Raw genomic sequence first — 12,879 nt, forward strand, 5'->3', positions numbered from 1 at the left:
GCACATTTTGCCAAAAACCACAAGTGAGTCCTGGAAACCACAGTGAGGTGCTGCCAAAAGTGGAGATTCTGTTATAAAAGGTGCAGCCACATGTACAGCACAGCCCTCCATGCTCAGGCCTGACCAGCTTCTCATCATCGATGCTGGGTATCTAGGCTAGAAAGCATAGTCCCTCTTGCTAGTCTCGTTTTGATTCCTGGATCCCATCTATAGGAACACAGCATTTCTCAGACACCATTTAGGATCCTCTAAAACATTTTCTCATTTTTGTATGACCTAAGATAGAAGTGATTTTAAATTCGAAGGTTGTTTTTACTTTCTATCAATGCTTCTCATACTTTGAGAAGCAAGAATGCATGTCTCATTATACATTATATTGTATATATTACATTTTAAGAATATAATCTTTATGTTCCTAATGTATGTTTTCCAAAGATAAATTTCTACGTTCTGTCTTTCATCAGGAAAACAATGGTGTTCGCCTGAAATTACTTACAGAAAAAAATGTAATTTTTCAAGAAGTACATTTTAAAATGATACTATTTTAGATTTTGGACTACATTTTATAAAAATGTAGATTACACTGTGTTGTGGTATAAAAATAGGTAACATTGGCGCTATCACTGAATGTTGGAGGCTTTTGCATTATAGTTGGGAAAAAGCTGGTGAATTTGAACAATTTTTGTATAGTTGTCCCTTGGAGATATGGCAGGTTTGGTTCCAGACCACTGCAATGACGCAAATAGCAATAAAGCCATTCATGCAGATGTTTTGGTTTCCCACCCAATCAATATAACAGTTATGTTTTTATTATGCTGGAGTCTATTAAATGTGCAATAGCACTATGTTTAAAAAATGTATACATTTTAATGGAAAAACACTTTATTGCTAAAAAATGCTAACACTCATCTGAGCATTCAGCAAGTCATAGTCTTTTTGCTGACTGACTCGGGTGGTGGTTGCTGAAGGTTCATGTGGCTATGGCAACCTTTAAAAATAAGACAACACCTGTAATCCCAGAACTTTGGGAGGCTGAGGTGGGCAGATCATGAGGTCAGGAGATCGAGACCATCCTGGTCAGCATGGTGAAACCCCATCCCTACTGAAAATACAAAAATTAGCTGAGCATGGTGGTGTACACCTGTAATCCCAGCTACTTGAGAGGCTGAGGCAGGAGAATCCCTTGAACCCAGGAGGCGGAGGTTGCAGTGAGCCAAGATCGTGCCTCTACACTTCAGCCTGGTGACAGAGTGAGACTCCATCTCAAAAAAAAAAAAAAAAGTTTTCTGCATCGATTCACAAAAGATTTATCTGTAGCATGCAATGTTAAGAGCATTTTATGCACAGTAGAAGTTCTGTCAAAACTGAAGTCAATCCTCTCAAACCCTGCTGCTGTTTTATCAACTAAGTTTGCATAATATTCTAAATCCTTTGTGGCCATTTCAACAATGTTCACAGCATCTTCACCAGGAGTAGTTTCTATCTCAATAAACCACTTTCTTTGCTTATCCATAAGAAGCAACTCCTTGTCTCTTCAAGCTTGATCATGCAATTGCAACAATTCAGTCACATTTTCAGGCTCCACTTCTCATTCCAGTTCTCTTGTGATTTCTTCGTCTGCAGTTATCTTCTCCACTGAAGTCTTGAACCCTTCAAAGTCATTTATGAGGATTGAAATCAATCTTCTTTTAAACTCCTGTTAATGTTGACATTTCTAACTTCCTTCCATGAATCATGCATTTTCTTAATGGCATCTAGAAGGGTGAATCCTTTCCAGAAGGTTTTCAAATAACCTTGTTCAGGCTGATCAGAGGAATCACTAACTGAATCACTAACTATGGCAGCTATAGTCTTACAAAATGTTTTTCTTAAATTGTAAGACTTGAAAGAATGACTTGTTGGTCCATGGGTTACAGAATGAATGTTGTGTTAGCAGGCATGAAAACAATATTCATCTCCTTGGACATCTCCAGCAGAGCTCTTGAGTGACTAGGTGCATCGCCAACTAGTGGTAATATTTTGAAAGGATTTTTTTTTTTTTTTTTTTTGCCGAGCAGTAAGGTCTCAACAGTAGACTTAAAATACTCAGTAAACCATGCTGTTAACAGATGTGTGGTCATCCAGACTTTGTTGCTCCATTTATGGAGCACAGGCAGAGTAAATTTAGCATCATTCTTGAGGGCCTGAGGATTTTTTGAATGGCAATTGAGCATTGGCTTCAACTTTAGCTACCAGCAACATTGTCACCTAATGAGAGTCAGCCTGTCCTTTGAATCTTTGAAACCAGGCATTGACTTTTCTTCTGTAGCTATGAGGAAAGTCCTAGATGGTATCTTCTTCCAATAGAAGAAGGCTGTTTCATCTACACTAAAAATCTATTGTTAGTGTAGCTATGTTCATGAATGATCTTAGTGAGATCTGGATAACTTGCTGCAGCTTCTCCATCAGCATTTGCTGCTTCACCTTGCACTTTTATGTTATGGAGATGGCTTCTTTCCTTAAACCTCACGAACCAACCTCTGTTATCTTCCAAATTTTCTTCTGCAGCTTTATCACCTGTCTCAGCCTTCACAGAGGAGCGTTAGAACCCTGCTATGGATTAAGCTTTGGCTTAAGGAAATGCTGTGGCTGGTTTAATCTTCTATCCAGATAACTTAAACTTGCTCCATATCAGCAACGAGGCTGTTTTGCTTTCTTATCATTCGTGTGTTCACAGGAGCAGCGCTTTCAATTTCCTTCAAGAACTTTTTGTTTGAATTCACAACTTGGCTAACTGGCACAAAAAGCTTAGCTTTCTGCTTGTTGGCTTTCAACATGCCTCCTCACTAGCCTCATGAATCATTTCCAGCTTTCCATTTAAAGTGAGAGATGTGACACTCTTCCTTTCCTGTGAACACTTAGAGGCCCTTGTGTTACTAACTGGCCTGATTTTAATATTATTGTGTCTCAGGGAATAGGGAGGCTTGAAGAGAGGGAGAGAGACTGGGGGAACAGCCAGTTGTTGGAGCAGTCACAACACACATTTAGGCCAGGCACAGTGGTTCATGCCTGTAATCCTAGCACTTTGGGAGACCAAGGTGGGCGATCACTTGAGGGCAGAAGTTCAAGACCAGCCTGGCCAACACAATGAAACCCCTTCTCTACGAAAAATAGAAAAAATTAGCTGGGCGTGGTGGTGGGCGCCTGTAATCCCAGCTACTCGGGAGGCTGAGGCATGAGAATTGCCTGAACCCAGGAGGTGAGCTGAGATCGTGCTACTGCACTCCAGCCTGGGCAACAGACTGAGACTCTGTCTTGAAAAAAGATTATGTTTATTAAGTTCACTGTCTTATATGGGCATGATTTGTGGTGCCTCAAAACAATTTCAAAATTAACATCAAAGATCACAGATCACAGACTGCCATAACACATGTAATAATAAAAGAGTTTGAAGGCCAGGAGCAGTGGCTGATGCCTATAATACCAGCACTTTGGGAAGTGGAGGTGGGTGGATCACCTGAGGTCAGGAGTTCGAGACCACCCTGGCCAACATGGTGAAACCCTGTTTCTACTAAAAATGCAAAAATTAGTCAGGTGTGGTGGCTGGCACTTGTAGTCTCAGCTACTCAGAAGGCTGAGGCAATAGAATCACTTGAACCCAGGAGGCAGAGATTGTAGGAGCTCAGATCGCACCATTGGACTCCAGCCTGGGTTGCAGAGTGAGGCTCTGTCTCAAAAAAAAAAGTTTGAAATATTATGAGAATTGCCAAATGTGACCCAGAGACATGAAGTGAGCAAATGCTGTTGGAAAAAATGGCATGATAGATTTGCTTGATACAGAGTTGCACAAGCCTTCAATTTGTAAAAAAAAAAAAATCATAATGTCTGCAAAGTGCAATAAACTGAAATGCAGATACAGCGAAATTTGTTTTAACTGACCAGGCAGAGAAGAAGTTTTAGGCTGTGAGTTATGTTACTTTATTTTCCTGCAAAGGAAACACTACGGGTCCTAGTAGTTTTTCTTCCCCAATACAAAAGAACTAAGGGTGGCGCTCATCCATTGCATATTAGCTTCCATTTTAAACAAATTAGAGACATCTGGCTGGGTGCGGTGGCTTACGCCTGTATCCCAGCACTTTGAGAGGCCAAGGCGGGGGAATCACCTGAGGTCAGGAGTTCAAGATCAGCTTGGCCAACATGGAGAAACCTTGTCTCTACTAAAAATACAAAAATTAGCTGGGCAGGGTGGCATGCACCTGTAATCCCAGATGCTCAGGAGGCTGAGGCAGGAGAATTGCTTGAACCTGGGAGGCCGAGGTTGCAGTGAGCCGAGATGGCGACACTGTATTCCAGCCTGAGCCACAAGAGCAAAACTCCATCTCAAAGAAAAAAAATTAGAGACATCCTATTGTGCCACATACAAATTTTGCTCAGAGAACAGACTCTATGGTCCTGGTGATTTGTGGTGCATTTGCAGATTTGTCATTACTTTTATGCTTCTTGTTAATGTCTCATGTTTCTCTGTCAGTGTTCCTTATGTTGCCTCTCTCTAACTGGTGCTCTCTGTTGAATATATATTATGTGTGCTTGACTAACTGTAACAATAATTTAAAACTCCGTAACAACCAGAAGCTCACTGGTGGCTCTTGTGTTCAGCTGAGTGTTGTGCCAAAGAGTCACATGTCTACTTGTGGAACCTCTGCTAATTGCCCTGTGTATTGGCTGTTCAGATCATTTCAAAGGAACACATGTATTTATTTATGTATTTTATTTATTTATGTACTCTTTATGCCAAAATATAAGATAAGGTCTCTCCTGAAATTGTCCCTTGGAGAGGAGTCTCTGTATTCAAGCCGTGACATAGTCAATCACTTTATTTTGTTTGGGACAGATACATTAACCTGGAATGACTTGACTTTGTGGTGGTTTTACTGCCTAGTGTAACTGGTCACACCAGCTTATTGGTGGTGATGGGGGAGGGGAGTGGGGAAATAATTTAATATTGATTTAACGTTCACCCTCAACTTGACTGTAAGTGATGATGACAAACAATGCCCCAAATTTTTTGACAAGTAAAATCTATATTTTACTTGTCAAAACTTTGTCAAAAAAAGCAATATTTCTAAATAAATATACTGTTTTTTATGATGGGATTTAAAAATCAATATAAATATAAGCATAGATTCAATTGTTCCATGTACATTTCCGGAAAGTTTTAAGTTGATCTAACAACTAGGATTTTGGGTCTTTCACATACGAAAAATGAGAAACTTTTTTTTTTAACTTTTTTTTTTTTTTTAAGATAGAGACTCCCTCTGTTGCCCAGGCTGGGGTGCAGTGGTGTAATCTTAGCTCACCACAACCTCCTCCTTCTGGGTTCAAGTGATTCTTCTGCCTCAGCCTCCCATGCAGCTGGGACTATAGGTGTGCACCACCACACCTGGTTAATTTTTGTATTTTTTGTAGAGATAGGATTTCGCCACATTGGCCAGGCTGGTCTCGAACTCCTGACCTCAGATGATCCACCCACCTTGGCCTCCCAAAGTGCTGGGATTACAGGTGTGAGCCACAGTGCCTGGCGGAGGAACTCTTTATACGGCAGTGGTTCTCAAGTTTGCCTGAGCCTTGGGATCACAGGGAGAGCCCATTGAGCATGCCCACTGGACTCCCTGAGGGTAGGACTCAGGCATAAGGATTTGTAGTAAAGGCTTCTCAAGTTAAGTAACAGGCAACCGAGCCACTCCAACCCCTCCTTTAAGGAGGTGCTTTTGCCAAAGCGATTTGGACTAAAACTCTTTATTCAATGTTTATTCAAGTAGGCCTTGCCAATAAGAACCATCTGCTGGGCCAATCAATAGGCTTCCCCTTGAATGGCTGAAGGTTTGGAATCTCCCAGTCTAATTGCATTCCACTGGAAGAAGCACATTCTGGAGGAAAGCATGACTTGGGTGTTGGGGCTCCTCTTGGGGTGATTTTCTTTTCCGCATGTCATCTCATCATCTGAAGGAGGAACATTCCCTTGGGCTAAGGCACTGGGGCCTTACTCCAGGACTTTTTACTCTAGGAGACCCCAACCTGTGGGCTGCAGATCCTTTGGGGACCAGAAAACCAAACTCACACCAAGCTCTGTCTAAGGACTAAATACATATTATTTCACCCATCTGTATGTTTTACAATAGTCTCAAGGCATGTAGTTGCTGTTGTTTTGAATAAAATATACATTAATGTAAACATGTAATTGACTTCCTAGTAGCCTTTCTTGATTGTCTAGTTTTTTGGTTGAAACAAGTATTGCTGTATATAACTCTGTAAACTTTTTGATGTCAAAAAGAGGGTGCTATCCCTGGAAAAAAAGTGGGGATCCATTGAAGTGGTGGAGTGTGATCTTAGCAATCCAGCTGCCTAGGTTTGAATCTGGGTCTGCTGTTTGCAGCTGGATGATTGGGATGAGATGGTCTCTTTCAGCATCAGTATCTTTATCCATAAAGTGGACATTATAAGAGTACCTGACTCATAATCTTACCTATGATCCAAGGACACAATTTAGGCCATTGTGTGGCATAGATGCTAGTACAGTCCTGATAACGACAAGCTCTTGGTATTTTCAATTGTTATTATTATCACCCAAAACAGTTCTATGCTTGGACAGATTAGAGAATCTCTGAATAACTGGCAGAAAGATTTTGGGTCACTTTTATGAGTTTTTGGTCCAAATTTTCCCAGGGCTGCCCCAACAGGGTGTGGAAAGGAGGAAGGCAGTCACTTACCTCATGGGTTTGAACATGGCCTTCCCGAAATCTGAGAACCTCAGCACCAGCTTGAGGTGGACCCCACTGGGTTTCACAACTGTGAAAGGCAGAAGGGTGGGTTAAGCCCAGGCATGTGACTGTTCCTTCAATAAGCCCAGCCAACTTCTCTTTTCTCTTATGCAATGAGACCCTGAAGACTAGGATGTGGTCATCATAGCCTGCAGGGTAAATGCCATGGTGTCAGGCCATAGTGACTGTGTCCAGGGGTTCAAGACAGTACTTTTTACATTTGGAGGTGAAGGCTGGAGGATCGCCCGAACCCAGGAGTTTGAGACCTGTCTGGGCAATACAGTAAGGACCCTGTGTTGAAAAACAAACAAAGTACATTTTCTGCTGGGATGGGAAAAGAGCAAAAAATACAATGAGGACATTTAGTGAAAACCCTAAAGAATGTTTTTCTAAGAAGAACGAACCCTTTCCTCTTTGTGTTTCAACTACATCTTTGTAGATTCTATTTATGCCATCTGTTGTATTAGACTAGTTTGTTCATCTATGCCTCTTTCCACTTAAGACTGTACACCTGGGCTGGGACCAAGGCTTGGCAAATGAGTGCTCCTTAGGTGCAGGGAGTGCTACTTCCTTAAATTTTGCATCCTGGGCACCTCACTTGCCTTACCCTCTCCCTGGTCCTGGAGGGTCAGGACAATATCCCACTCACCTTGTGTTCTAGAAAATGGTCGATGGCAGGTGCTTAACTGGAGAAAAGGGAAGCTTGGGGTGGTGTAAACCTTTGTTTTTCAAACCTTAGTGATACGGTTAGGCTTTGTGTCCCCACCCAAATCTCATCTCAAATTGTAATCCCCTCCTCTCAAATCTCATCTCAAATTGTTGAGGGAGGGATGTTGTAGGAGGTAATCGGATCCTCGGGGTGGTTTCCCCTATGCTGTTCTTGTCATAGTGAGGTCTCACAAGATCTCATGGTTTTATAAAGGGCTCTTTCCCCTTTGCATCCTCTCTTTCCTGCTGCCATGTGAGATGTGCCTTGCTTCCCCTTCACCTTCCACCATGATTGTAAGTTTCCTGAGACCTCCTAGCTATGCTTCCTGTGAAGCCTGCAGAACTGTGAGTCAAATAAACCTCTTTCCTTTATAAATTACCCAGTCTCAGGCATGTCTTTACAGTAGTGTTAAAATGGACTAATAAAGTTTGATATGCCCCGTCAGATGTAGTCAGATGTAGACATTTCTGATGTGTGTTCCACACATTGAAGTAAAGGGATGGGGCCGCTCATGGCTGGTGATGACAGGCCTAATGACTTTAGGGTCTAGACCCACCTATAACCAGGTCACAGCACTCCTGGAGGGGAGCTCCGCCACTCTCGGTCCTAGCTTTTCGATTCCATTAATCACTTATCCTAGTGAGTCTCAGCCCTGGCTACATTAGAATCACCTAGGCCTCACTGTCTGCACTTGAATCAAAATTCCTGGAGCTGGAGGCTGGGCAGGAACAGTTTTTAAAGCTCCCCCAGTGATTTATATATATATATATATATGGAGAGAGAGAGAGTCAGACAGACAGACAGACAGACAGAGATACAGAGTCTCACTCTGTTGCCTAGGCTGGAGTGCAGTGGTACGATCTCGGCTTACTGCAACCTCCGCCTCCCAGGTTCAAGTGATTCTTCTGCCTCAGCCTCCTGAGTAGCTGGGATTACAGGCACATGCTACCACACCCAGCTAACTTTTTATATTTTTGGTAGAGATGGGATTTTACTGTGTTGGCCAGGCTGGTCTCGAACTCCTGACCTCAAGTGATCCACCCGACTCCCAATGTGCTGGGATTACAGGTGTGAGCCACTGCACCCGGCCAATTCTAATATTTTGTTAATAGTGGGAACCATCTGCTTCTTGAATTTGAAAGCGTGCTCCAATCGCTTGAGGATTTTGTTAAAATTCAGGTTCTGATTCAGAAAGAGAGTGAGACTCTGCATTTCTGATGAGCTCCTCAGTGATGTTGATGATGCTTTTCCTGGGCCATGCATTGCCCAGCGGGGCCTACAGAGCCCTTCCTCTTAAGTGCCTTTTCTTGTTGTGGGTGGGTGGAGGGAAATGTTGAGTTCTCAGAGGTTAGGCAGAGAACCATGCTCCTTCCACTCTTGCCCAAAGTCCCCACTGGAGTGGATTCTGGGGTTTGCACAGCTGTGAGGGTGAGGAGGCTGGGTGGGGGCAGGGCCAGATCACTTACTCTGGGTGCAGTCACACGCCCCAAGCAAGGCTTTCTCATCTTGACTGTAATCTGCAAAGAAGGAGAAGGGCCATGAAACTTCCAGTCTTGTTCCTGGGAGAGGCTACAACATGAGGATCCCTTGACTCTGGTACAGATCCCCAGAGGGGAGACTAATGTAGCCAGGGGCCCTTGACCATTTCATGAGAGAGCTCTTGAGCCCAGGAGAATGCAGCCTCCTTCTCTGCTCTGTCACAGACCCCTGCTCTCTAGCCCTTCAGCTGGTACTCCAGCAATACCTGGCTGGGAGACTGAGTCTGGTTTTGTCTCTGCTAATAATTTGCTGTTTCATTTAGATTGTTTTAGTGCTTGACAGCACAGACTTGGTATTAGCAGGCCTGTGTTTGAATCCCAGCTCCACCCTTTAGGTCCTTGGCCAAGTTACTTAACCTTTCTGAGTCTCAGTTTCCCTGTCTGTAAAACGGCAATGGTAATATCCATGCCATAAGGTCTTTGGATGAAAGAGAATGCATCATCTGCTTCAAATGAAGCACTCAATAAATGGTAGAGATCACTTTCCTTTAGGTGTAACAAACAAAAGAATACTTACTATATGCCTCCCTTATGGGGTCAGGATGAGATTATTGCTATAGGATCTCTTTCAGAAGGAAAAAGATCAATGCCTATGTTCTTCTGTCTCTCAGGGGTCAGTGTCAAGCCTTTAGTATTCCACTCTGGAGCCTGGCCTGGGATGTTTTACTCAGACTCTCTGGGAGAAAGTCAATCCCTCTTGCCTGATTCCATGAACCTTACCAGCACTGATGGTGGGAAAGTGCCTCATATCTTGCAGAAGTTTGCTGACAATAGGATTGGACTGGGAGTAGAGCCCATGCCGGTTAATACCGAGGTGGAATTGGACCCAGCTGGCCTTGGGTCGGAGCTGCACTGGGGGGTCCAGGGAGGTGAGGTTCATCTGCTCTCTGTACATCTTGTGTCGCCTGAAAGAGCCAGATAGTTGTTCATTAGAGGAACAAGAATGCAAAGAGCCACCAAGATACCTTGTCTGCACTTTTTATTCATCCTTTCATTTATTCCACAAGCGTACTAAGCATCTAATGAGGGGTAGGCTTTAAGGTGTGCTTAGGATATCATGGGGAGCAAAGCACCTGTGGGGTCCTTTCTTACCCTCAGAGAGCTTACACTCTAGTGAGTGAAACACACAAATAGTTATACAATATCATACACAAATACTTAATTACAACTATGACAAATCGTGGGAAGGAAAAAAGGCAGATTGCTAAGAGTAAAACTAGGGGCTTCAATAATCTGGGATTTCGGGGCAAGACTGTGGGCTGCTTTGCACACTTTCCCATTAAAAGTCTCTATCTTACATCTCCTAGTATTTTATATTCCGAGGAATCAGAAGATAGAGGAGAGAAGGCAATTGGTAAGAATAAAGAGAAGAGAGGGTGAAGACCTTTAAGTGGGGCTGGAAGCTGAGTTAATCAATACATCATAAATGAAAAGAAGAATTAATGAGCCATTTACTTTTTGTTCTGCTTGGGAAGCCTTTTCTGCCAGGAAAAAAAAAAAAAAGAGAAAAATAAAAAACGATGGTGCTACCATTTAGAGACATAGAGTGTAATTTGGGAGACAAGTTGTATGTCTATGAAATAACCAGAGCAAAATACAAGGCTGTTATAAATCACCTGCTAACCACGTGGTTCAGATGGAAACGCCTTAACATTTTGGAAAAGGGAAAGATGAATCTAGGATGAAGTAGTCTGAGGACAAGCAGAGTGAAGAAGGCAGACTTCAGCTAGATACTAAAGAATGGGGGGTATTTGGCTTGAAGGGGACAGGGAAGGTACTTCCGCATTGGAGACCACATGAGCACTATGACAGGTAGGCAAGAAACTGGTGTACCTGGGGATGAGAGAGGCAGGTTGAATAAATGGACTGTGGAATGAGAAGACGGAGGCCTCCAGACTGGAAGGGAAGGCAAATTCGTATGATGTCATCTGGCTGGGAAAAGTTGATTGTGAGAGATAGGTGGGATTACAGGGGCAGGGTTTTGCAGTTCCTATATATCCCTATTTCTCAAATGTGATAGTAAACCTCTGGTGTCTGGGGCGGGGTGAAAAACAAAACAAAACAAACATGGCAGATCTGGGAGTGTCAAATTTTCTCATTGGTCAAGAGTTTCAAAAATTACCACTTTGGGAGGCTGAAGCAGATCACCTTAGGTCAGGAGTTTGAGAGAGACCAGCCTGGAAAACATGGCAAAGCCCTGTCTCTACTAAAAATACAAAAATCAGCCTGGCATGGTGGCGCACTCCTGTAATCCCAGCGACTTGAGAAGCTGAGGCAGGAGAATCACTTGAACTTGGGAGGTGGAGGTTGCAGTGGGCTGAGATTGTGCCTCTGCACTCCAGCCTGGGCGACAGAGTGAGACTCTGACTCAATAAAACAAAAATTACTTTTCATCAGAATAAAAATAGACGTATTATGGGGAAGGAAACAAAACACACCACAGGGATTTGAATCCACTTGTGATCTTAGTGATTGCAGTGGAATGAATGTTTATGTTCCCTTCAAATTCATATGTTGAAATTTTAACCTCCAAGGTGATGGTATTAGAGGTGGGGCCCCTGGGGAGTGAATTAGGTTATGAGGGGTAGCCCTCATAAATGGGATTAGTGCCCTCATAAAAGAGACCTCAGAGAAATCCCTTATCCCTTCTGCCATGTCAGATTATAGCAAGAAGATGGCATCTGTGAACTAACAAGAGGGGCCTCACCAGAAATGGAATCTGCCAGCACCCTGATATTGGACTCCTCAGCCTCCAGAACTGTGAGACATTTCTGTTGTTTACAAGTCACCCAGCTTATAGTATTGATTATGGTACCCCAAACAGACTAAGGTGGTTTTGCTTCACCATTTCTCTCCCACTTTTTACACCCAGAATGAAGTGTACTATCCCAAGACATAATTGCCCAGTGCAGGGGAGAATAGGGTAATCACCACCCCCTTCATGGCGTTTCCTTGTAAGAATGTAACCCAATCGTATTTTCTTAGAGACATGTGACATGATTTCTTTGGGAAATCATGTCACATGTCTCTAAGAAAATACAATTTTATGGTAAGCAGGATTCTAAAATTGGCCTCTAAGATTCCATGCCCTCATTTCCAGAACCTGTGACTATAAAAAGCTCACACTCCATGACTATGCTGTGTTCATGGCATAGCTGAATGTAGGGAGGTTGTCAAGGTGTGCCTGATTGAATCACATGAGTCCTGGAAAGTAAAGGATTTTTTCTTGCTGTTATCAGAAGTCCAAAAGATCCAGAGCATCAGAAGGATTTGATATACTGCTGCTGGCTTTGAAGATGGAGAGGGTCAAGTGGAAGGACCAGAGAGCTGCCATGAGTATCTGAGAATGCTTCCTGGCTGGAGCCAGCAAGGAAATGGGGGCAAGGAACTGAATTCTACCGACAATGAGAATGAGCTTGTAGGAGGACCCCTGAGCTGCTGATGAGAATGCAGCCAACCAACACCTTGATTTTAGTCTTGTGAGATCCTAGCAGAAAATGAGTCATACCATCTGATATGGTTTGGATGTTTGTCCCCTCCAAATCTCATGTTGAAATGTGGTTCCTCATTGTTGAAGGCAGGGCGTGGTGGGAGGTAATTGTAACAGAGGTGTGGGTCCCCATGAATGGCTTAGCACCACCTCCTAGGTGATGAGTGAGGTCTTGCTCAGACTTCCTGTAAGATCTGGGTGTTTAAAAGTATACGGCCCCTCCCTGCTCACTCTCTTATGCTCCTGCTCTGCCATGTGATGTGCCTGTTCTGTATCACCTTCTGCCGTCAGTAAGTTTTTTGAGGCTCTCACCAGGAGCAGCATGCTTCCTGTACAACCTGCAGA

General features: G+C 43.2%; 1 protein-coding gene across 1 annotated transcript in view; it reads right to left on the reverse strand.

Annotated features, from left to right (window-relative positions):
- FAM20A (FAM20A golgi associated secretory pathway pseudokinase) overlaps window positions 1-12,879 on the reverse strand; it is a 62,354-nt gene that overhangs the window by 8,031 nt on the left and 41,444 nt on the right. The window contains exons 2-4 of the mRNA XM_017497352.2: window positions 9,765-9,949; window positions 8,973-9,023; window positions 6,747-6,825 (exon numbers count right to left, since the gene is read on the reverse strand). Of these exons, the coding sequence (XP_017352841.1) occupies window positions 6,747-6,825; window positions 8,973-9,023; window positions 9,765-9,949 (315 nt within the window). The remainder of the gene's footprint in view (window positions 1-6,746; window positions 6,826-8,972; window positions 9,024-9,764; window positions 9,950-12,879) is intronic.

This window comes from Cebus imitator, unplaced genomic scaffold (assembly GCF_001604975.1).
Source record: "Cebus imitator isolate Cc_AM_T3 unplaced genomic scaffold, Cebus_imitator-1.0 Scaffold229, whole genome shotgun sequence".
Classification (NCBI taxonomy): domain Eukaryota; kingdom Metazoa; phylum Chordata; class Mammalia; order Primates; family Cebidae; genus Cebus; species Cebus imitator.